This window comes from Hordeum vulgare, chromosome 7H, assembly GCF_904849725.1.
Source record: "Hordeum vulgare subsp. vulgare chromosome 7H, MorexV3_pseudomolecules_assembly, whole genome shotgun sequence".
Classification (NCBI taxonomy): Eukaryota; Viridiplantae; Streptophyta; class Magnoliopsida; order Poales; family Poaceae; genus Hordeum; species Hordeum vulgare.
Genome location: NC_058524.1, coordinates 24,999,681 through 25,025,101, shown reverse-complemented (window position 1 = coordinate 25,025,101; position 25,421 = coordinate 24,999,681). Strand labels below are relative to the sequence as shown.

The following is a 25,421-nucleotide window of genomic DNA, read 5'->3' as shown; positions in this document are numbered from 1 at the left end:
TATTGATTTTGATGAACTCATGCTGCTACTCCATGTCACTACTCCTATGTCTCCCTATTGTTGCTATTGTTTTTTTCGCTGTTGCTACTGATGTTGTTGATCTCGCTAAAAATTCGGCTGCTATTGTTAAATTGTTTTTTGTTCAAATGTTGCTAAATTGTGATAAACTCCATGTTGTTGACCTAATTTTTTGATTTACAGGATACGGGGTAAGTAGGATCCAACACCACTAGGACCTCCTCCGGCGATCTGCACCCTGGATAAAAAAACCTCCGGCGATCTGATGGGCGATGGGTACATCACCGGGAGAGGACTTGGCTGAGGCAGCTGGGAGGGCAGAGGCGGAGGAGCTGCTGCTGCCGGCACGCGGAGGGGCTGCCGCTGGCTAGTGGAGGAGCTAGTGCTGCTGGCTAGTGGAGGATCTGCTGGAGCTGCTGCTGGCTGGCGGAGGAGCTGCTGCCGCCGGCTGGTGGAGAAGTCGCTGGTAGCTAGTAGACGAGCTGGGCAGAGGAGGTGGGGGAGGATGAGCTAGGGGCAAAGGAGGGGGCGCACGAGCTGGGGCAGAGGTGGGGGTGGACAAGCTGGGCGGAGGAGGGGGACGGACGAGCTGGGGGAGGTGGGGGCGACGAGATCTGGGATAATTTCAAATTAGCGAGCTAGACGAGCTGGGGGTAACCTGGTCATTTGTCCAGTTTTTCACCTGGTCGGAAGTTTTCTTCATCATCTTATATTTCTGTACAAAGGGAGTACGTACCACCACGGCAAAACCAACCCACCATGATCACCTTCAGATCAATTCCCTAAACCGCCCGGTGTCTGATCCACCACCACGCCTCTCCGTCCATCAACGACCCTTTCCGCTGCTGCTCTTCTCCAACGCCGTCACCAACCCCAAGGCCCCGATCAGCTACTCCTCCCCTCCATCTCTTCCTCTTCTCCGAATTGATTTGTAGGCCCCTAGACAGACATCGCACAAAGCACGTACGTTTCAGAGTTTCATTGTCAAAACGATAGAGATTAGTAGTGCACTCTTGTTAAATTCACTACGACAATCACTGGCGCTTGACTCTTTTGGTAGTTTTAACCTGTTGGACAAGATGCTGATTTCACCCTCAACATATTATCCGGTTGTGATATACAGATTTTTTTTTTTAAAAAGAAGGAGGATGACCCCTAGCCTTTGCATGTGGGTGATGCATACAACCACTTTATTAATTGTTCGTAAAAACCTTACAAAAAACATCAATAAATTTAAAACCGTCATCCTGACAACATCTGTGCTACTTCTATCCACTTGATTAAGGGTTGTTTATTGTCTGAGCCGAATACTCAGACCTCACACCAAAACCTAACATCTAATGGCGGAGGTCCCAACCAAACCGAAATATCGTGGCTGGGTCACACATGTTTGACGCACTCTCATGTGCATCACATGGGCATGCTACCGACGTAGTTGCCATCGTGTTTCATCGATACATCTTCAGAGGAGGTACTGGCACATCCATCTTGCCAGGTTTCCGTCGATGCCACCTCCCTATGCGCGTCCGTCATCACACATCCGTCGCCGAGACTCCACATCGTCGATGTGTCACCCGAAACACCGTTCCACCACACAAGTCATCCAGTGGTACCTCGAGCCAATGCACACTTGGAATAATGGCGCCCCAACGGCACAAGAGAGCCGTCGCCATCCGATTGACCGATATAGGGTTTCCCTCTGAGGTAGCAAATAAAAGTGTGGAGCTTCTCCATGGTGATGCCTTCAGAAAGGGAACGACATAGAATGGCACCGCCATCACCGTCCTTGGGAACTAGCTGACAACAAAGTTTCACCCTGACCTACTCAACGGACCTCCATTTAGCAACATGTGCACGGGGCACCACCGATCTCTGGCCCACCCATAACGCGCGGGGGAGAGGGAGAACCCCCGCCACCGCCATCGGTCGTGCCTCCTCACATTTGAAGTGGTGATCCCACCTCCTCCGCATATGTTAATATCATTTTTGGTTGTAGAAGTTTAAGAACTTTGTCCCGTGAAGAGCTAAGATGATTTTTTGGGTGATGCAAAGTTTGTTGATGTTGTTTGCAGCCGATCATGCGTTCGTTTGCATCCGATTTTGTCCTCTGTTGGTTGCTCATGTGGAGTAGCTCAACGTTACATGTGTAATATGAATATAGGGTGTCCGATATGAGATACGTAGATGAAAAGTAGCAAATATAAGGTATGCTCGGTCAGTGTCCACGGACCCGCGTTTGAGGGACCGAATTAGCCCATCGCGGTTCTAGATGCTCTAAGTGCGGGCAAAATTTAACCCCAATATGATATATGGTCAGCCATGTTTTTGTTACGATTATATTTTGGCCAAAGTTTCAGAGCATATGGCCTCCATTTTCTTCACTTGCTAGTTCATCCATGATGTGTTGAGAGAGAATAAATTGAATTATATAATGGATGGTTTTTTATGTTGTGTTGTGGCTCAAAATTCATCTTAGATTATAAGAAAAGTTCATCCTATCTAGCTCGCGATCGTTTCAAGCTGAGCATGAGTCATTTTTTACACCTCGATGAGTTTCGGTCAGTTTGAGCTCGTTCGGATTTTAGTACAAGTTGAGATGAACTTAATTCAACCTGCTACTCATTTACAGCCCTAGGCGCGTCAAGACACGCATTAGTTATAAACGCTTTTATATTAGTTTACATAGGGAGTATTTTAGTTCTTCACGGTTCATGTGGTCAAGGAACTGGAGATGAATTGACATATCCAAGCGACGAAGAATGCGAACAAACAAGAAAACTAAATCACTTGGATTACTTGAAGCAATATAACATAGGAGTAACATCTTTGCATGTCTGCAGGTCTAGTTTGACGAGCCCATCGATCTTTCCGGCGTGTATCCTGCGCACGTCCTGGTAGTTGGGGGGCCCCTCGAGGCACAACACAATGGCGAGCATCACGTCGGCGGTGAGAAGGCTGTCGGATCCGGCGCTGTGGGCGACGCCGGCGCGGCGCTGGACGCCGAGCTCGGCGGCCACCTTCTCCAGGCCTCCGTGGCTGCCGCAGGTCGTGGCAATGTACCTGGCGTCGAGCACCCACTGGCCGAAGAGCTTCTCCACGAGCCTCGTGAAGTGCTCGAGCTTCTGCGGCAACCCGCGGCCGCGGCGGAGCAGCTTGGCGAGGTAGGCGAAGTCGTAGGAGCCCGAGAATGCCACCCACGTGAGGGGCTCTTGGGCGGCCTTGCCCCGGCGCGGGCGGCGGTGGTTGAGGCCGGAGCGCATGAACTCGTCGGCAAAGTCACCCGGGTCGATGCCGTCCTCGCGGAGCCTGCCGAAGTCCATGCCGTGGGCCTTGAGCATGGCGATGGACTCCGGCGCGTGCGGGTGGCGCCCCTCGTCGAAGCCCCGGAAGTTGAACTGCCACACGACGGGGTGGCTGCCCCCTGGCCCGGAGAGCGTGAGTCCGAGCTGCAGTAGGTGCTTCAGGTGGTCCACGTTGCTCCTGACGAGCGCGTAGGCCTCCTTGGGGCTCCGCTGGTCGCGCGGCGTGGTCGAGTCGTGCACCGCGCCCGGGAACTCCGTGTCGATGGTCACCACCGTGTGCGTCGGCAGCAGCGACGTGATGGCCGCCATCTCCTCGGCCAGGTTCCACTTCCACACGTCCCGAACCTCGACCTGCGCGGGGCCCCAGAGTTGGCGCGGCGCGGCGTGCAGCGCGCCGGGGACCGCCGTGCCGATGGTCACCACAGGGTGCGGCGGCGGCGGCGTCTCGTCGGGCTGGTTCAATTCCCACAAGTCGCGCACCTCGACCTGCGCCAGTGGCTGCGGGGCGCACTGGACGTGGCTGGTGAAGGCGAGCTGGCCCACGGGCGACGAGGGCGGCGAGGGCGTCCTCGAACCGCGACCGCCGGCGTGAGCGTGGGCATCGAAGGCGAAGCGGTCGACGGGCGGCGAGGGCGTCCTCGAGCCGCGGGCGTGAGCGTGGGCGTCGAAGGCGAAGTGGTCGACGGGCGGCGGCTGCATGTGCACCAGCATGGGCCTGGGCGTGGGCATAGGCACGAAGTGGCTCTGGAAGGGGTGCCAGACCACGGCGGGATGGTGGGCGGGCTGGTGGGCGGGCTGGTGGGCGGGAAAGGCGGCGTGGTGGTGCAGCGCGGGGCGCCGGCGGAGGAGGACCGTGCCGCCGTCGCCGGAGACCGTCATGGCTGCTGATGGAACGGCGGTGGCGTCGTCGATCGTGTCGGCGTAAGTCCCGATCGTTTTCGCGCCGTGGAGTGGAAGGCGTCGGGTCTGTTGTGTTAAGGGACGTGAGTTTGGTCTGACTTAATATATAGACGCCAGCGTCGGTGCTGCCAAGGGACGCGATCTGAGGAGGAAACGGACACGATAGATCCAGCTCGAGTCGGTGCTGCCAACGGGAGCGTCAGTCTCGGACTCACCCGGAGTCGGATTAGTACAAGAGCAAAAACCACGTCGTCCATGGTTTGGTTTTCCACGATCCACTGAACCAGAATCCACTACGTCAAAAAACAAAAATAACAGAATCCACGGCGCAAAGAGTAGAAAAATGAGGTTTCCATCTGGGGGATTCAGGATGCGTGAAGCTTTGCGGTTTTTTCTTCTTAGATGAAAACAAAATTCCCACGATTTTCATTAACATCGAGTGATAAACCCGTTAGAGCGTCTCCAACCGACGCGCGGTAGTGTCGGTACCCCGCGTCGCCTCCCTGAGCAAGACGGCTGGAGCGACCCCTTCTTTCCTCTGCCGCCAAACCTCCCACCCAGTGACGAATCTAGGATGAATTTAAAGGGCAGATCCAGCTTCAATACAAGGGCTGAAACTGGACTAGGATGAGCTGAAACTAGGCTGAGATGGGTTGGGATAGGCTGGATTTTAATTTCGGAGGACAGACTTCAGCCTGTTGAAGCCTGACCAGTAGAATCGCCGCCGCTTCCACCCCCCTCCCTCTCGCCACTACCGTCGGCAGGCACGACCAGGCGCTTGCCCGTGCGGAGGCCGGCGGTGGCGGCCCCTCCTTTTTCCCGTCACGGCTCCCAGCTCGGGGTGCGAGTTTCGGTGGCGGTGGACCTTGGCGGGCGGTGCCCTGATGCAAATCGGGCAGCGGTGGCGCTGAGAACTAAATCGTCACCAAAACTTAAGTGTGTAGACCCTGCAGGTTCGAGAAGTATGCAGACATGATACAGACACTCTCCGGCCAATAACCAATAGCGGGACTTGGATGTCCATATTGACTCCTACATATTCTACGAAGATCTTTATCGGTCGAACCACGATGTCAAGGGTTCAATCAATCACGTATACTATTCCCTTTGTCTATCGGTGTGTTACTTTCCGAGATACGATCGTCGGTATCTCCATACCTAGTTCAATCTCGTTACCAGCAAGTCTCTTTACTCCTTCCGTAATACAAGATCATGTAACTAACTCTTTAGTCACATTGCTTGCAAACTCATTATGATGTTGTATTATCGAGTGGGCCCTGAGATACCTATCCGTCACATGAAGTAACAAATCCCAATCTTGATCCATGCCAACTCAACAGACACACTCATAGATACCTGTAGAGTATCTTTATAGTCATCCAGCTACGTTTGTGACGTTTGATACATGCAAGGTACTCCTTCGGTTTTAGTAAGTTGCATGATTCATGGTCATAGGAACATATACTTGACATGTAGAAAACAATAGCAATAAACTGACATGATCATATGCTACGTTCATAGTTTGGGTCTTGTCCATCACATCATTCTCCTAATGATGTGATCCCATTATCAAATGACAACTCATGTCTATGGCTAGGAAACCTTAACCATCTTTGATCAACAAGCTAGTCCATTAGAGGCTTACTAGGGATAAAGTGTGTTGTCTATGTACCCACACATGTATTTGAGTTTCCAATCAATACAATTCCAGCAAGGATAATAAACGATTATCATAAACAAGGAAATATAATAATAACCACTTTATTATTGCCTCTATGACATATTTCCAACATTTTTTTCTAGGTTTAATTTCTTTAAAGAGTCTTCATGTTTGGTTCTAGGTATCAAGGCGATGGCAGCCTAGTGTAAGAATAACGGTCTTCATGCCCTATCCCCATTCCTTTGTTTTCCTTATCGTCGACGAAACGTGTGTTGAGCCATGTTTCCTGTTGGTCTCCCAAGACCGGTTGTTTTAGGTTTCTACTAGATTCGTCAAGATTAGTATGACTTTCATGGCTGTCAAAGTTGCTAAAGGCCCTCATCGATGTTTGCTTCGAAGATCGCTACCATCGTTGTCTCCTAGTCTACATCAATGACTTTCTGACCGCTAATTCTACAAGCTCATGAGTTTTAAAAAGTTTTCTCCGCCAAGGCAAAAGCCCAGAGTTGGCACCAAGCAATGCTCACAATTCTTCGTCGATGTATGCGGGAGAAGAAAGACTTTGACACCCCAAAGAGTTAAATGTAATTTTATTTTTTTGTAAGTTTCCGTTTATAAGGACATGTGATTCCTAATATAAGGCTTAAGCCCTTTTGAAAAAAACATCCCAATGATAAATGCTAACATGGTAAAAAAAAGATAGGGATATTAGCATTTTATGGTGGGGGTGTGAACCTCATGTCGCAAATACTAAGGACTCACACAATATCAAACACATTTCAGTTTGATAATTTGGGGAACTTGGATTCTGCTCTTGATTTACTAGAAGACACCACATCGTATATCAAATAAGAGAAACCATATATCCTAACTAGAGCATGTAATATGGTCTTTCTTCTTGCCTGACTCACGTGGGGCCAATCTAGTTATACATTTAATAATTATACATGGTAATTAATTACCATAGTATAAATTGAGAGGAAGATAAATAGTGTCTTCGATAAGATGAAAAGGAAAATGACCCATAGATCACCCCTCGTCTAGTCTTGTTATTTTATGTGGACTTGCATATTTCTCATTTAAGTGTTAAGTTCTTTAGTATCTTCTTTCAAATGGCGGCGGTCTAGCTGGGTCTGGACCGGGAAGGAGGCGATGACATAGTATTGGCTATGGTCTTCCCTCTGATTGTGACCAGGGCATACTAAGCCTGCACGCATACAAAACACATTGAAATAGACTATCACTTTGTTCGAGAAAGGGTAACTAATAAACTATTGAACATCAGATTCATACCTACTGGTGATCAGGTTGCAGATGGGTTTACCAACCCGCTCACTCTACGAGACTACGACAGTTAGAGTCATTTAGACACAATCTCAACTTAGATAGTTGTGATTGAGGGGGGGGGAGGGGGGGGGGGGAGGATGTTAAACAACGTATTGTGTGCGTTGTCTTTGTAACAACCTGCGTTAGGGATGAGGCTTATCACCACCGTGTAGTTAACTTGGAGGCCTTGCCCGATCCCTAACATCCTCTATAATCTCGCTGGCCTTAGCGCCCATATAAACATGCACACGTCCGTGCCTAGGGTACACTCTTAACACCGCTTTTCACACGCACCATCCCTTTCTCTCATTGTGTCCTTAGCCCATTTCATCACATAGTAGTTGGCCAAGAACAATCATCTGCTCTTGAAGGGGTGGATTCTCTCGATGATGCGTAGCACACATCTACATTGCTTCACCGACTCGACGGTTGTTGTTCAAGTGGAAACCCTCTCCATCGTCATAAAGATGGCTAGGTCATCACCATGGTGAACCCAGTACACCTCATGGTGGCCGACTGACCAACATATCTTGAGTGCCCAAACACCCTCTCTTGCGGCTTGCTTGCAATGGCCATCACCCAGCCAACCATCGCACACATATGGAAGTTCATTTAGGACATCTTCCCGACTCAAATAAAACTCGCTACATAAACACCCGCATAGCCCTAACTCTCTCGCGACATACTTGCATCGGTCGTGAGCCAACCAACTATGGCAAACACATGGGGAAGGCCATGTAAGAACTCTTCCCGACTCAGACAAAACTCGCTCCGTAAACACCCGCATAGCTCTCTCGTGGCATGCTTGCAGGGGTCATCACCCAACCTACTGTGGCACACACATTGAAGGCCACTAAGGGCATCTTCTCGACATACCTCGTGTCGTAAACACCCACAACACCCTAGCTAATACACACAAGGGCGCTGTCCATCTCCGACTACATCAACAAGTCAAAGGCACTCGGACTACGAGATTGCCTCCATGGGTAAGCCACTGGAAGATGACGCGATAACGGACAACTTAGTGTTTTTCAGCATCAGCTATAACTCTCCTTGATATCATCCAGCCAATCAAGGACAAAAGTGGTGATGGAATGACAGTTGGTAGTGTGAGCGGTGTCCCTCCTTGAGAGAGCATCTGTCACTGCATTTTTTTCCTTTTTATATTCAATAAAGTCCAATAGTTTTAACAGAAGTTTGTGTTATAATCTGTTTCTAAGTCTTTGACTTGCCATATTTGTCAGACTTTGTTGATTTATCTTAATGACCAGCACATTTCCGGATTTGTAATGCTTCGTTTCTGTAAAGCTTCAGGTCGGTGTTCCGTGTTCGAGCACAAACAGAAACATTAGGCCTGAGTTGGCAAAGGAAACAAAAAAGGTGATGCGTATGGGAGAAGCACACGCAAGAAACACGACTCAAAGAGAAAGACTAACCTCTGCGTACAAAAATGTGGTTGCGTATAGGCGTTACGAAATAAATATGACTTATCAGTTGCTTCCAACAAATGGGGATGTAGCTCAGATGGTAGAGCGCTCGCTTAGCATGCGAGAGGTACGGGGATCGATACCCCACTTCTCCATTTCTTTTTCTTTTCTTTTGTTTTGCTGTCAGATTGGATACTGTCAAATCCAAATGAATTCAGTTCATCTGAATTGAAAGAAAAACCTTTTGTTTTGCAGATTGAATGCTGTAAAATCTAAACGAATTCGGTTCATCGAAAATCTGAATGTACAGAAACACATTATCTTGACTTTTGCAAACTCCAAATCTCACAAGCATGGACATGATCCTTTGACATAAATGGTAAAAAACATACACACAGTCCTTTGTCCAATTTGTTTTTGCGTATCTAAATGTACTGTAAATGACCGGCTCTTATGCACACGGTAGGCTCCTGGCTACAGTGTCCATCAAGAAATTCAGTTCCTGAAATGTTGGGCTACTGCCATTAAAAAAAAAATTATCAGGCCAGAGCGAAATCATCTTATATATGCTTCGCCAAATATCACCAAATAGAGGTCTTCTTCGGTACAACCCCCTAAACGTATAATGGCAGTATGGTCATTACACGTTCCGTACCGTATATGTCGCGCCATCCGCCCGCCCGCCCGCCCGTCGTACATACGCCACGTCACCCACGCGTCGGCGGTTTGGTTGAAAAAAAAATCTAACTTCGTCACGCCCGACTCCGCCGTCGCGACATTGCCGCCGCGATCTCGCCGACGTGGCTCCCCCCCCCCCACACACGTCTCCGCTGACGCCGCGAGTCCAGTACACGTCGCCTCCGCCGCCGCCGGTAATGAATTTAGATTCATAATAAACTTAGATAAAATTTCATAGTTCCCGATTACATTCAAACATAATTAAAAAACTAAAAATAAAATTTAATTAAACATTACTAAATTTTAAAAATCCTAATCTAATCGGAGTCGAGGTAGACGACGGCGGGCCCGTCCACCGCGCCATCGCCGTCCCCGCCGTCGTCGTCGTCGTCGTGAGGCGGCGGGTTTGCCGCTGCTGCCGCCGTCGCCTGGATCGCCGCCGCGATCTCCGCCTCTTCCCTCGCTGCCGCCGTCGCCTGCGACGCCCTCATAGTGACGAGTAGCCCCGGCGAGTCGTCGGGGTCGCCGTCCTCGCGGAGGACGAACTGCTCCGGCGGCACCTCGTACTCCGCCTGGACAGCCGGGGCCGCCGGAGATGGGTGAGGGATCGCCGCCCAACGGCGACGCGGGACGCCCTCGCCACTGCCGCCGCCTGCCGGCAACGCCTGATGACGCCGTTGTAGTTCTTCCCGTCCCAGAAGGCGTGCCGGCCGTGGGTGTTGTAGCGTCCGCCGGGGTGGACCCGGAGCTGCTCCGGCGTCGCGGGGTTGGTCAGCGTCGGATAGCCGTCCTTGCAAATCCTCCAAGGTTTTGCAAGGCGGCAGCCCGGCGGGACGAGGAGGCCGAAGTTGAACAGCTCCTGTGTCAGCGGCTTGTCGAGGCTTTGGGGCCAGTTGCTCTCCGGCGCGCCGCCGCCGCCGCCGGAGCTGCTGCCGTCGGCATGGTCCATCGTCGGGTCGTCGGAGAACGGGGAAGGGAGAAAGAGAGCTTCGGGGCGACGGGGACCTGTGGCGGAACGACGAAGAGCGGGGGAGAGAAGGAGAGCAGGGGAGCGACGGTGTGCCGACGAGCCGCGGGACGACGGGTATATATAGCGCCGCGTCAGGAGGGGAGGCGACGGGGCAACTGGCGGGCGTAACTCCCCCGGAGTGAACGCGCGTCGCCTCGGGAGCCGTCAAACCAACGGGCCAGCGGCGACGGCCTCGGGAACCGACGCGACTGGGCTCTGACGACGGGGCCGCCATTAATGGCGTCGCCTCGGGAGCCGTCGAACAAACGGGCTAACAACGGCATCTGACGACGCTGACGCGGTGGTTAATGGGGGCGGCTTCGGAAACCGACGCGGCGAGCTGGCGACGCGGTGGTTAATGACGGTGGCTTCGGAAACCGACGCGGCGAGCTGGCGACGCGGTGGTTAATGGCGGTGGCTTCGGGAACCGACGCGGACTGGCGACGCAGCGCGGGATTAATGGCGGCGGCGGCGGGAACCAACGTGAACTGACGACGCAGCGCGGAATTAATGTCGTGGTCTCGGGAACCGACGGATTGACCGCGGTCAGACCGACGTGGCGACGCCACGTCGCAGCGGGGTGGGACGCGGGTACGACACGTATACGGGGCTCCTGTACGTCGCCGTTTCGTCAGCTGGCGCCCGTCGGGCTGACGCGCGTACGTCGGGACGGGGGTAAAAGACAATCCTGCCCTTTGTTACGAAGGGGTATCGCTTAATCTCAGCCGTCCTTGTGTTTGGGGTTGTACCGAAGAAGAAGTGTACCAAATATCAGTCTCTAGTATATTCCCTCCGTTCCAAAATAAGTGTCTTAACTTTGTACTAGCTTTAGTACAAGGTTATACTGAGTTTGAGACAGTTATTTTGGAACGCAGAGAGTAATTGAGTAATTAGTAAGCAATGTCCAGTTCTCAACCACGCAAAACAACACTGAAATTAATGATCCACAAAGACAAGGCGGGACTCTATTTTTCACACAAAACAAGACTGGGGTTACTGGATTCTGGATTCTCCATCTGATCTTGACATGAGCCACATGAAGAATTATGGTAATCCCTTCAGTCGATATTATAGCCGTTGGTTTAGCGTACAACCTTGAGTAGAATCAGCAGGGCCGGTCCTGTGTTTCGGGAGGCCCTAGACGAAATCGACGACAGGACAGCTAAGTCAAAAAGAATCATTCAATGTTTGAATTTTCAGAATTCTTTTTTCTTTCTTCTCCATTTTTCAGCAGCCGGCAAATGCTTCTTAGGCAACATGTCAGGATAATGTCCTAAATTATGAAAGACTATATAGATCAGATGATCGGAACCTCATATATGTACATAGAATAAAAAATAAAATGATTGAATGCATTGTGAAAGATTTAATTAAAAACTTATACATGATTTTTTTGAAACTTTATGAGATGAATCATGGATGAATAGTTGAATAGACTACTAAAAAACTACTGGAAATCTGAAATTGGGGGATGGATGAATGGATCACGAACATGGATATTGGGTACTGAATCGATAGTCACATATGTATACTGTATTACCGCATTGTCGGAAGGCCGGTTTGCCGGAGCTGCGGACTGCTGCGTGGTGGCAACAACAAGCGGCCGAGGCGCCAAGCGAGGACGACGGAGCGGCCGATGAGAGGACAAAAACTAACCGACGAATGACTAACAGGAAAAGCTAGATCTTTGGATCGATCTGTTTCACACATATGCATTTCAATCGCAATCTTGTGCAGCCATGATGACTTGTCGTGCACCGGATCTCATGAGACGATCCCATCTCATTTTTCTCTCTCATAATGTTTTTTTTTCCTATTTTCCTATGGACTATACTATGTATGTGTACTATGTAATGGGCCCCCTCCTGGTCTGGCCCTGGGCCGCCGCCCCTCTGGCCATACACCAGGGCCGGCCCTGAGAATCAAAGGGATAGTTTCCTTAGATAATGGAATATCATGGTCAAAATTGCCACCATGTAAGCTACAAATCTTCATGCAGATAAATACTATCTTGACTTTGCTTTTGCAAACCTCCAACAACAACAACAACAACCAAGCCTTTCAGTCCCAAACAAGTTGGGATAGGCTAGAGTTGAAACCCATAAGATCTTGAAGCCAAGTCATGGCTCTGGAACGTGGATAACTAACTTCCACGCACCCCTGTCCATGGCTAAGTCTTTGTCGATATTTCAAACCTTCAGGTCTCTCTTAACGGACTCCTCCCATGTCAAGTTCGGTCTACCACGACCCCTCTTAACATTCTCATCACGCTTTATCCGTCCGCTATGCACCGGCGCTTCCGGTGGCCTCCGTTGAATATGTCCAAACCATCTGAGACGATGTTGGACCAGCTTCTCTTCAATCGGTGCTACCCCAAGTCTCTCTCGTATATCGTCATTCTGTACCCGATCCTTCCTTGTGTAGCCACATATCCATCTCAACATGTGCATCTCTGCTACACCTAACTGTTGGATATGTCGTCTCTTGGTTGACCAACACTCCGCGCCATACAACATCGAAGGTCGGATAGCTGTCCTATAAAACCTGCCTTTTAGCTTTTGTGGCACTCTCTTGTCACAGAGTACGCTAAAAGCATGACGCCACTTCATCCACCCAGCCTTGATTCGGTGGCCCACGTCTTCATCGATATCGCCATCCTTCTGCAACATGGACCCCAAATATCGAAACGTGTCTCTCTCCGGTACCACCTGCCCACCAAGGCTAACCTCTCCATCCTCGTGCCTAGTAGCACTAAAACTGCACCTCATGTATTCAGATTTAGCTTTTGCAAAGCTCCAAATCTCATAAATCATTCTAGGCATAAAAGTAAAAAAAAAACATGCGCACGATCTGCAAACCAAAGCGTGCAATGAAGAAAATTCACAGGCCAAGAGCAAAATGTTCCTGCCATGTTTTTCCAAATATAAAGAGCAAAATGTTACTCGAGACACAATCACAGCATGTTACTCGAGACACAATCACAGCATGCTAATTCCAGAAAACATTCCTACCCTACACACAGCCAATATTGTTCAGCCATCAATAATCCCACCACCGCAATGCAGCATCCACTCAAGACACAATTACAGCATTCCATGAAAAATGACAGCTCTGATTATCTACACAATAGGCTCCTGCTGACGACAGTAGTATCCAGTGGCGTAGCTAGCTCGTTGAGACAGGATGGTTTAATAATAAACTTTCATGTAATTGTATGCATTGTAAAAAATATATATCTTTTTTCTAGACTATATATTGGCTATGCTGGAATTTCAGGGTCAGGGTGGTCCATGGACCACCCTGTCCACCCCCTGGCTACGTCACTGGTAGTATCGATCAACGAATTCAGTTCCTGAAATGTACATCTCAACTTCCCCTTTCCAGTTTCCAGGTATCGATAAATTTTCCCAACATCGAATCCGGAGATTTGGAGTACAGAGACGATCGGTCAGACGTGGTATGGCTGGCTACTGAAACGTTGCATTGACGGACACTAAAAACATTGCAGGGTGAGTAAAGTGTATGTTTTCGGACTTCTTTTTTCTTTTTGTGAAAGGGAGACAAACCCCGGCGTCTGAAGTGTATATTTCGCTTACAAGACAAATTCAACCATTCTTGCATCGAAAATAAGAGAAGAGAAAGTTAGAATTACTCGTTGTCACGATTTCATCCAAATTGATTAATCTTCAGTGAAAATGGATGTCCATTTGCAATTTTGCAACTGCTTGATTAACATTGTTTTTGTATGGAATCTTTAAGCTGGATTTTTACAGCAAATCGAAAGGGGATGTAGCTCAGATGGTAGAGCGCTCGCTTAGCATGCGAGAGGTATGGGGATCGATACCCCACTTCTCCATTACTTGTTTTTTTTTAGTTCTGAATACTCTAGAACGCCAGTTCTCCTATTGGAAAGGAAAGATGCAACACCAAATGAGCGCATCTGGTGTAGTGGTATCATAGTACCCTCCCACGGTACTGACCAGGGTTCGATTCCCTGGATGCGCATTTTCTTTTCTCCTTGTTTACATTTTTGTACATCTAGGAGCTCACTGTTCCACACAAAAGAAAAGCCAATCAATCTCCATTTCAGCATCCGCATCAAGAGACGGTTGCAACATTCCAGGACTAAAAGAAAAGCTCCATATTACAGTATCTATCAATAACTTTAGTCCCTGAAGTGTTGAACATTCCCAAAGGAATGGTCAATCTAATGCTCACCATCTCTGAAGTTAACAAAGATCACTGAAATTGCTGAATTAGCACATTTACCTGCCTGCCACATCATCCTTACAGAAAATTAACACCATCTAACACCAGCCTTCCAGCAAACCATACCATGCTGAAGAAGATACATGGTCACAGGAACAGCAGCAGGAAGGAAAGAACCTTTTTCTCCCAAATGGTTAAAACCCTGAACCAAAGTTCATAAACGTATTCCTGTCCACTCTTTTTTTTTGTGGAGTATACTGTAAAAGGCACTATCTTGACTTCACTTTTGCAAACTGCAAATCTCACAAAATGAACGAAATCTGTGCTCCAAACTAAAGCAGCGCCATAACAATAATAACAACAATAATAACAAAAATAATAATACTTTTTGTTACCATCCTTTTTGTGTAATAAACAATTAAGAGCAAAACACATGACCATGATTTTGTTACCATCCTTTTTGTGGATATTTTGTTACTCCAACACACAGCTGCAGCATTCCAAAGAAGGAAAAAAAAAACGTTATCTATATGTTCTGCCTACACCCAACCAAATTTATTCAGTCAAATCAATCACGGAATTGCAGCATCCAGAGACAGTTGCAGCATTCCAGGACTAAAAAACAGCCCCTGATAAGGTATCCATCAACAAGTTCAGTTCCTAAAGTGTAGAACATTCCCGAATGAATCGTCAATGTTGAGCTGCGGTAATCTAATGCTTGACCAGATACCAACATTTGTTCTGAAGTAACAACCAGAAAAGAAGAAGAAGCAGAGATTAGCAGGACGCGTGAATCAAAAAGGGAAAGGAAAAAAAGGCAACGGATTTGGCGCAAGAAAGAACTGCTCTGCCGAGCAGAGAATGAACAGACAGACACGAGAGGGTTTACTCTGTTTTTGCGTTGACACGGCCGAGCGGAGTTCCTCCCGGCGTCTCCCGAGGGCAGATTTGTGGAGCACTTCTGCAAGGAGTGGGAGGTGAGATTCTTTTTACTGCGCCATGTTATAGTACGCAGTGCTTATCTAGTTTTATCTGTTGTTATTAGTGCCAACAACAGATAAGGGGATGTAGCTCAGATGGTAGAGCGCTCGCTTAGCATGCGAGAGGTATGGGGATCGATACCCCACTTCTCCATTTCTTTTTTCTTTTTTGCACATCTGAAAACTGTAAAATCTAAATGAGTTCAGTTTATCCGAATGTAAAATAGAAATAGTGTCTTTGTTTTACTTTTCAAAATCCGAATCTCACAAACATGATCCATAGTCCTTTTAGACATATATAGGCACCAGCTTTATATGAAGTTGCTACATGGGTGCACGTCGTTTAAATAAAAGAACACACAAAGCAATAGGCCCCTAATTATGTTACTTAACAAAGAAGCATCACGTGGGCAACAATCTGAAGTAGTGAAATTATGCAAATCCATAGGCATCAGCATGAAAAAAAAGGTAATACAGAGCGACAGCGGCTCGCCTATGGAGATCCAACTGTTTTGCCTGCTGATTGTCCATACAAAATATTTGTTCCTAGGTAATACAGAGCGACAGTGGGCACCTGCGAGAGCTAGATGCTAGGCAGAGGAGAATGTTCACTAAAATCCTTGCGCTTAATTCTTTCTTTGTCATCTTCATATGTCATAGTCGGGGGCGCACTTTCCTATCATGGGCATTCATGTTGGCATCAGGTCTAGCAGCACAACATCAGCACCTTCGGCACCGAGGAAGGATGGAACCGAGGAAGGCTCGTCGCGTCCCCCGATCTCGTGGCTGGATGGAACCGAGGAAGGCTCGTCGTGTAGAAGAGGCCGCCGTCGGCATGCCGGCAGGGGGCCTCCATCCACCCCTCACCGATCCTCCTCGTGCCACTGGCCGATCAAGATCAAGCCGTGACGGATCAAGATCAAGATCAATCGATGCATATGGCTATCTTTATTAATTATTCAACATAGGTCTAACAAGAACATACATTAAACCATCCGAAGCCACCACTCACACCTACGGAACTCGATAATGTGAAGTGCTCCCACTCCCCATATTTAAAACCGGTGTCGTGACCGATCCATTCAAATAACATATCGGAACCGACAGCCGGTGCAGCAGACCTAAAGCGTACACCACATGCACACATTTTAGACGCCGCCATCATCATCAGGCCGCTGACCCATCTTCACGAGAGAGATATGTATCATCCTTGCCAGTCCGTCCATCCGTCGACGCCACCACGGCTCGTTAATCCATACGCGAATATTCTGGAAGATCTGTCGTGTGTAGCACCTGCCGACCAGGCATGACACATCGTAGCACCTGTCGGCTAGGCATGACTTGACATCTTCACCGAAAGCTCCGTGTAAGATGATCGGCGACACCACGGCGCCAAACAGCCCCACCGCACCGCGCTCATTCGTTCAGACACGAAGATTCCGGAAGAACTGTCGTGCGTAGTACCTATCAAACAGGCAAGACTCAGCGTAGCACCTGTCGGCCAGGCATGACTTAGACAGATCCACTAAATCTTCGGGCCAGACGAAGCCGCTCCATCTCCTGCCTTTGTCATCTAGCGGTGCTTCACAAACGATGCTCCCAAGAGAGAAACGGCACCGCAATACCGTCATCGTCCGATCTGGAAAGTCAGATCTCAAGGCGACCACCACCAGCAACCGTCCAGGACCCAAATAGTGCCCACCACCAGTCAGCCCTCAAGGCGACGCCTTCAGGAAGGTCACGACGTCAAGGACGCCGCCGCCGCCCACCGGAGTTAGGGTTTTCACCCGAGAGGCAGTGAGGTAGGAAGTGGAGGAGCAAACATAGAACGACGTCTCCAGGAAGAACAACGACACGCTTGAGCGTCGTCGTCGGCGCTGCCGGCCAGGGCCGACCAATGGGTTTCCCCTTATCTGAATCTCCTCCACCGGCTTCATCTGCAACCACGCCGACAACGCCAGGAAAACGCAAGAGAGAAGCACGCCGCGGGTATCTGGATCAATGAAGATCCAATCTGAACAGTGACGTGTACCACCACCCTACGTTGGCCGACGGCGTCCGGGCGCCGGATCCAGAAAGATCTGACCCGAACTCGACGACGCACGCGACCACCATGTCTTGCCCCTCCCGCAGTCGCCACACCGCGCAGCAAGATCGAACGCCAGCCCTCGACGTGCTCCGCACGCCAACGCTAGGATCCACATGTCGCGCCGCCGCACCGCGCGCTAGTCCGGCGCCTCCTCACGAACGGCTGTCCCGCGCCAGCCATGTCGCGCGAAGGGGAGAGGTTCCCCGCCGCCGCCCCTGCCGGTCAGGCTTCGCCTGGCGGTGCTGCTGGCAGCGGCGAGGATGAAGGAGGAGCGAGGGAGAACCGGCGGCAACTCTAGCAGACGCCGCACCCCACCCCGACCCGGAAAATAACCGCCAAAATGAGGGTCGGGGCGGAAAAACCTACCCGATCAGACCCCGCATCCCGCCCCGGCCCCCAAAATATTTTTGCGGGGCACGGCAAAGTCTCGACCCCAACCCGCGTATTCGCGGGTTTCTCCCTCACCGTTGCGGCGCCCTGCATATGAGCGAAAGCGGTTGGTGGGGGAACATTTCAGCCCAACGGGGTCTAAAAAAACATATTCCACGAATATGTTTTTTTACGGGTCCGTTATGCAGGGTCTGCATCCGCGGCCGTGCGCGTCGACCCGTAAAGACGTTTTTCCGCGAAATGCAAATACGTTTTACGGGCCGGACGGATGCGGGGTCTGCTAGAGTTGCTCTAACAGGTTTCTAGCCGGTTTTCCGGTTCAGGGAACCTGGTAGAATATTGTTTTTCTTGTTCCCCTGTTTCTATTTCGTTTTTCCTTTTCTCTTCTTTTTTCTGTTTCTTTTCTTTCATTTTTCATTTTTCATCATTATAATTTTTAAAAATGACTAGAAATTTTCAAAAATCTTGAAATTCTCCAACGTTTCTCCAAAGTTTTGAAAAATGTTTCTGTTTTCATATTGTTCAGGAATTGAAAATACTAGAACTTTAGAAATTGTTCGCTTCTTTCAAGAAAACCTTCAAAAATTCAAAAAAAATTGTCATAATTTTCAAAAATTTGCATGTTTATATTTTTCACAAACTCAAGGGAAATTCAGGAATTTAAAAAGAATCCCGTTTTCAAAAAAATATCATATTTCCAAATTTATTCGAAAACTAAAAAAATGCGGGGAATTTCAAAAAATGTTCGTGTTCTGAAATAATTGTTCATAGTTTTGAAAAATGTTTGTGTTTTCAATTTTGTTCCTTTTTCCAAATAGTGTTTGTGGTTTCAATAATTTGTTTGTAATTTTGGAAAAATGGTCGTGCTTTCAACTTTGTTCCTATTTTTCACAAAATATTTGAGATTCCCAAAAAGTGTTCGAGTTTCAAAAAATGTTCACAAGTTTGAAAATGTTTCGGTTTTAGCAAATATTTACTTTTTCAAAATAAAATCAAGTTTGAAATTTCAAAAAATGTTTAAATCTGCCACGGCTTATAGTTCATATACACCAGGCTGCCTTTGTAAACACAAAATCTAAGGATTACAATGGTTAGTGAGGAGGTTCACCCGTGGGAGGTCCTGGGTTTGGTTCCTTGCGCACACTTCTGTTTTGGGGAATTTTCGCATCGTTCACCCGCAGCTGAGTTGGGCGGGCCCGGTTAGGGGCGAGCCCTGTGTGAATTTTTTCACTGTTTTAACCTTTTTTTTGAACATGAGCACAAAACGAATCAAATTTGAAAGCATTTCACGATCTGACCCTTTTAGAAACGCCACAAGCCGTGGCGTTGCTGCCCCACTATGCAACGCCTGTCTACCATGGCGTTGCTGCCCTACAGTGACACGCCTGTCTACCGTGGCATTTTTTCTTTTTTGCAATGCCAGTCTAAAGTGGCATTGCAGACCCACTGTGAAACGCCAACAGTGTTGGCGTTGCTGCCCAACAGTGACACGTCTGTCTACCGTGGCGTTTTTTCTTTCTTGCAACGCCAGTCTAATATGGTGTTGCAGGCCCATTGTGAAACACCAACAGTGCTGGCGTTGCAGACCCACTATGGAACGCAGCGACGACATCCAACCAGCCCATGGCATGCTGCCAGCAACATGTGTACTGCTGAAACGACATGGACCATGGCGTTTCACGCGTGGCCTGCAACGCCACATTAGACTGGCGTTTGAGCGGGTCTGCAACGCCACATTAGACTGGCGTTTCAGTGGGTTTGCAACGCCACATTAGACTGGCGTTTCTATGTGCGTCTGCAACGTCACGGGCTTTGGCGTTTCAAAAAAGGTCAGATCGTGAAATGGTTTCGATCAGAGTTCATTCCGTGCAATACTTTCATCCCATGGGTCAAAATCGTGAAAAAATCCGCCCTCTGTGCGGTGCGCGTCACATAGAAACCTCCCAAATCTAGTTCCATTTATCTAACTTAAGAGAAGCGGATCAATGTGCCCATGCTCCAAAGTGACTATTCGAGCAAGGACATAATGGAAGGAGGCGGTCTGGTGCAGGTAGGCCTGGATCTGCCAGGTCTTCTGGTGCTGGCGGCCCGGGAGGGGCACTGTCGGCTGCTGGTCGTGCCCGGTTGCCGCTTGTTGGAGCAGGGAGGCTCCGGTCGTGGCTAGATGCGGGGTGCAGGACCCGGTCTGGTCTCTGCAGTCCCGTCGTCGGTAGGCTTGCTGGTGGGTCTGCACAATGGTGGTGTGCTCACTGTGTGGGGGTGTGCGATCCGATGGAGGTACGGGTCAACCTCGGCCTGCTGCGCGGGAGTGGCTGCTTGGGTGAAAGCCTGGTCGGTGTCGACTGTCCGACGGCAACGACGCATGCGGGCGTCGCTATCCTCCTTGGAGGCGTCGTTGGGAATCTCATAGCCCGTTCTTCCGGATCAAGTCCTTCGGCTGAAAGCCCAGATCCTGTTGTAGGGTCGAGCGGTGGCGTCGTCTTCACCGTCGTTCCCCCTCTTTAGGGCACCGTCTTGAAGACTTTGATCCCTTGGTGCTTCCAACGACCGAACGTGCATGGTGGTTTCTCTGGCAACGATGACAATGATGAGCAACATCGGAGGCATGGCCTTGGACCTGGTAGCCGTCTCTTCTTCTCCGGCATGTCCTGGGTGTGCCTCAACTGTCTGTTGCTATGAAGTCGAAGCCGCATTTGGGGGCCGGTGGTATACAATGAAGCGTGACAGGCGTTTCGTCCGGGGACTCGTCGTGACGCCAACCTCGCCTTGTTTTCCATCGTAGCTCACCATCGGAGTAGGAGTTGCGCTGCCTATATGGTTTGTTTGGAGTATTGGGCTGCAGCTATTAGGAGCTGCGGATTTGTTGAACGAGTCAAGATGGTCCCTTTAGCCCGCCCTAGGAACCGGCGGCTTCTCCTCGAGTCGAGCCCCCATCCCTCACTCCCCACCAATTTGTCTCTTTGAAGCTCTTATCAACACAGTGGGCTTTTGATATTGTACTCCCTCCGGTCCTTTTTACTCCGCGGATTAAAAAATATCAATATCTACAATACCAAATATATACATTATGAAACTATATTTCGTAAAGAATCTAACAATATTGATTTGGCATGGTGAATATTCATAATTTTTTCTATAAGTTTGGTCAAAGTAGAGATACTTTGACTTCGGACAAAACTTATATACAGACTAAAAAGGACCGGAGGAAGTATCTATTAATGAATTGACTTCGTCAAAATGTTGGGCTCAAGAAGAACGAGTAGCAGAGCCCAAATGTTTAAACGGCACGTTTTGCAATGTATGAGCCCTCCAAAAGTGCTCTAATTGTCTCTTTACGAGGAACTTGGATTTTACAGTATTCAGATGTGCAAAAAAGGTTGGCACTTTGGTGGGGTCTTTCTTTGCTGCTGCTTCTATGAGCAGGATTTGTGTTGGCGGGTGTTATTTGTGGAACCTAGTCTTTGTTCCTTCTATTCTATTTCTACCCCCAAAAAACGGACCAGGCAAATGTGCTAGCTCTCAGTTCATGGATGGTTACAGTTTCACCATGATGCTTCCATTATTATCTACTAAAAAATTAGCTATTATTTGACCGATTCAGATGGTGTACAAAACATATTAACCTAAGTTTAAACATGAGAAGAAATGCGCATCCAGGGAATCGAACCCAGGTCAGTACCGTGGGAGGGTACCACCCGTCAGTCCACTGTAGAAGAACCTGCAAAACCTGAATATGATGGGATACAACCTGAATATTGCTCAATGAAAGGCACACCATGCACGGGATATGCTCAACACCGGTTTCTCTCTACTCTGCATCGACATCCGCATACCGCAGAAAACTCTTGGACTATTTGGGTTTTCATGTGTAACAGGTGCTGCAACAAGTTTATATAAGAATTCTTTTTTACTAATTAATAACTGTAATGCTACAGCAGTTCAGACTGTTTCCAAGTCTGAACTCCTAATTTACTGAAACAGGTTAGCAAGAGTTTCAGACTACACCGGTTTTCAGTATACAAAGTCTGAACATGTTGTTTACAGAAATTTGTTTTAGTATTTTTTTACACTAAAACAAAGAGTGTTTTTTCACAGTATGTTCGGATCTGAAAAATGAAAAGAAATGGAGAAGTGGGGTATCGATCCCCATACCTCTCGCATGCTAAGCGAGCGCTCTACCATCTGAGCTACATCCCCTTTGATATAGTGTACAAATCAAAACGTTGTTAACCAAAGCACGTGCAAAATTGCAAATGGACACCCATTTTCACTGCAGACTGCTCAATTTGGATGAAATCATGACAAAGAGGAGTTCAAAATTTCTCTTACTTTCGATGCAAGAATAGTTGAATTCGTCTTGTGTGATTCATTTTCTGCTGACGAACTAAAACTGTAAGCAGAATGACAAAACTCAAGTGCTCAACTCACTGCAAGAACCACAATATCTGCAGATGCTTCATCTAAGAAAAAAAATGAATGCAGCTAGCAACGTTTCAACAGTTTCAGCATTTCAGAACCGTGATGGCAAAGCTAACGGGATCATATATACACTGTCAGAAGAAGGAACTAAGTTTAGCTGGCAGAAACACAAGAGCTGCTGGTTTTTCATGAACCAATGTCTCAACAAAAGGAACTGGGTTCTAATGCCATCATGTCCGAGGCAGCGACAGTTCTGAAGAGGTGGACAGGAAGGCGACTTCGAGGGTGGTGTCTCACTACTCCGCACCGACATCCGCAGCGTGGGCTGAATTAGCAGAAAATTAAGTTAGGCATCATGTGTCACAGCAGGTACTGCAACAAGTTCAGATAAGAAGATAAAAAAGAAAGATGTTGTACAAAACCTCAAAACAATGTAATGTGCTGTGGAACAGAACCTGAATTTTGTCCACGCCTTACTCGAAACAATTACATACAGTAGGCTAAAATACATAAACCATCATCTTCTCTGTGAAGCCGACCTAAGCAGACTGAACTGATTTGGGTTTTCAAGTTCCAAAGTCTTCCACTAGCTAGCTACCGGCATACAGTAGTACTAAATTAAAGAACTGAATTACCTGAATCAAAGCAGAGTATAATGGAAACCAATAGTTTCCATATCAAGCAAGGTTCAGTGTGGAATTTAGGATCTGTCCATAAATCAAACAGTCACAATGTAGTTCTTCTTGACCACCCACTGATTTGATTCAGCAACTTTTATTGATTAATCAATGTCTACAATCCTACAGTTGTTCAGACCATTACCAAGTCTGAACTCCTAATTAACTGGAACAGAATAGCAAAAGTTTCAGATTAGACCGGTTTCAGTAAATTCTCGTAATATTCAGACTAGCAGAGTAGTTTCGAACACCCAAACTTTTCCACCATAGGCAGATTAGCACTCAACTGAAGTGAAACTCAACATATCCGGACAAGTTGAAGACTAACCGACGGGGAGGGGTGTAAACAGGAAGAATGGGTAGAATGGCACCCTTGAGGTGCTCCCGAATTTCACTCAATATATATGTACAGAGTACAGACGTTACAACAAGGGCGCGAGGTGCCGGGGAGTGGCGACGTGCATGAGATCGTGGGATCATGCAGTCGTGCCTGCTAGTGGGGAGAGAGGAGTTTGACTGTCTAACACCCCGCCGCAGTTTGAGCGTCCGGCGGCCGGATGCACAAGCTGGATCGAAACTCCTCGAAGGCCGGTGTCGGGAGTCCCTTGGTGAGAACGTCAGCGAACTGCTGCGTTGTGGGGACGTGGAGAACACGCAGCTCGCCGAGGGCGACCTTCTCGTGGACGAAATGTATGTCAAGCTCGATATGTTTCGTCCGACGATGATGAACTGGGTTGGCAGCCATGTAGACGGATGATATGTTGTCGCAGAAGACCACACTGGCCTTTGGCAGTGGCACAGCAAGCTCGGCTAGGAGTTGACGAAGCCAGCAGCACTCGGCGACTGCATTGGCAACCGCGCGGTACTCAGCTTCGGCACTGGAGCGGGACACAGTGGCTTGCCGCTTGGAGGACCAGGACACCAGCGAGTCGCCCAAGAACACGACGTAGCCGGAGGTGGAGCGGCGAGTGTCTGGGCAACCGGCTCAGTCCGCGTCGGAGTACGCGGTCAGGTCGAGCGGGGCGCCGCGGTGCAGGTGAAAACCATGAGTCGTGGTGCCACGAAGGTAGCGCAGTATGCGTGTGGCGAGGGCCATGTGAGGAAGCCACGGATCATGCATCACCAAGCAGCACTGTTGAACGGCGTAGGCGATGTCGGGGCGCGTCATCGTCATGTACTGGAGGGTGCCGACAAGGCTGCGGTACTCAGAGGCGTCCTTAACAGGAGTGCCATCGGTGGCGGACAGCTTGGAGCGTGTGTCGACGGGCGTGGAAGCAGGCTTGCAGGCATGCATGTTGGCGCGGTCGAGAAGCTCTTCCGCATACTTGCGCTGGGAGAGGAAGAAGCCATCCGTCGTGCGCGTGACCTCGATCCCCAGGAAGTAATGGAGGGGACCGAGATCCTTCATCGAGAACTCGGTGGAGAGGAGTCGTTGAAGATGTTGCAGCAGTGTCGACGACGATGCGGTGAGGACGATGTCGTCGACATAGAGGAGCAGGTAGGCGGCACAGGCGTCGCTCCGGAGGATGAACAACGACGGATCGGCCCGTGAGCTGACGAAGCCGATGGTGCGGGCGTAAGCGGTGAACCGAGATAACCAGGCGCGCGGTGCTTGTTTGAGGCCGTAGAGTGATTTATCAAGGAGGCACACATGATCAGGGTGCGGCTCGTCGACAAATCCTGCGGGCTGTTGGCAATACACTTGCTCGGAGAGACGGTCGTGGAGGAATGCATTGTTGACGTCCATCTGGTGAACTGGCCACTGGTGGGAGGCACGACGGTGAGCACGACCCGGATCATAGCAGCCTTGAAGACGGGCGAGAAGGTCTCGTCGAAGTCAACGCCAGGGCGTTGAGAGAAGCCACGGACGACCTATGTTGCCTTGTACCGTTCAAGTGAGCCATCAGCCTTCAGCTTGTGGCGGAAGACCCATTTGCCGGTGACGATGTTGGCCCCGCGGGGACGAGGCACGAGGCGCCAAGTCTTGTTCTCCATGAGGGCCCTGTACTCCACCTGCATAGCAGCCAACCAACAGGGATCCCGTAATGCGTCACGCACACTTGTGGGAATGGGGCAGATGGCAGCGGCGACTGTGGTAGTAAGGTTCTGCTGGTATTTTGGGTTAGGGAAGAACTTGCCAGCGCGGGCACGGGTGAGCATGTTGTGAGTGGGTGCGGGAGGATTAGGGCGACGGGAAGGGGGTGGAGACTGCTGCAGCTGTGGGGATGAAGTGGACGGTGTGTCGGGAACGACTGCCGAGGGACTGGTAGCGGTCGTGGCATCGACATTAGGTGGGGTGGTAGTGGGTGGTGGTGTTGTCAGCTGTGGGCTAGCAAC

General features: G+C 49.2%; 1 protein-coding gene and 4 non-coding genes across 5 annotated transcripts; 3 read left to right on the top strand and 2 right to left on the bottom strand.

Moving 5' to 3' along the window:
• Nucleotides 1–2,810: 2,810 nt before the first annotated feature.
• On the bottom strand, nucleotides 2,811–3,665 carry LOC123408083 (probable CCR4-associated factor 1 homolog 11). The gene has a single exon (XM_045101282.1). It carries the CDS (start codon nucleotides 3,627–3,629, stop codon nucleotides 2,811–2,813), a length of 819 nt encoding a protein of 272 aa, XP_044957217.1. The 5' UTR covers nucleotides 3,630–3,665.
• A 10,438-nt stretch (nucleotides 3,666–14,103) lies between these two features.
• TRNAA-AGC lies at nucleotides 14,104–14,176 on the top strand. Its single transcript has one exon. It is a non-coding gene; the product is annotated as a tRNA-Ala (tRNA).
• Nucleotides 14,177–14,254: 78 nt separating this feature from the next.
• Nucleotides 14,255–14,325, top strand: TRNAG-CCC. Its single transcript has one exon. It is a non-coding gene; the product is annotated as a tRNA-Gly (tRNA).
• A 1,265-nt stretch (nucleotides 14,326–15,590) lies between these two features.
• On the top strand, nucleotides 15,591–15,663 carry TRNAA-AGC. The gene has a single exon. It is a non-coding gene; the product is annotated as a tRNA-Ala (tRNA).
• Nucleotides 15,664–22,112: 6,449 nt separating this feature from the next.
• On the bottom strand, nucleotides 22,113–22,185 carry TRNAA-AGC. The gene has a single exon. It is a non-coding gene; the product is annotated as a tRNA-Ala (tRNA).
• Nucleotides 22,186–25,421: the final 3,236 nt, after the last annotated feature.

Bases quoted from the DNA above. Each gene is read 5' to 3' on its own strand.
- LOC123408083 (XM_045101282.1), bottom strand. From the start codon at position 3,629: ATGGCGGCCATCACGTCGCTGCTGCCGACGCACACGGTGGTGACCATC.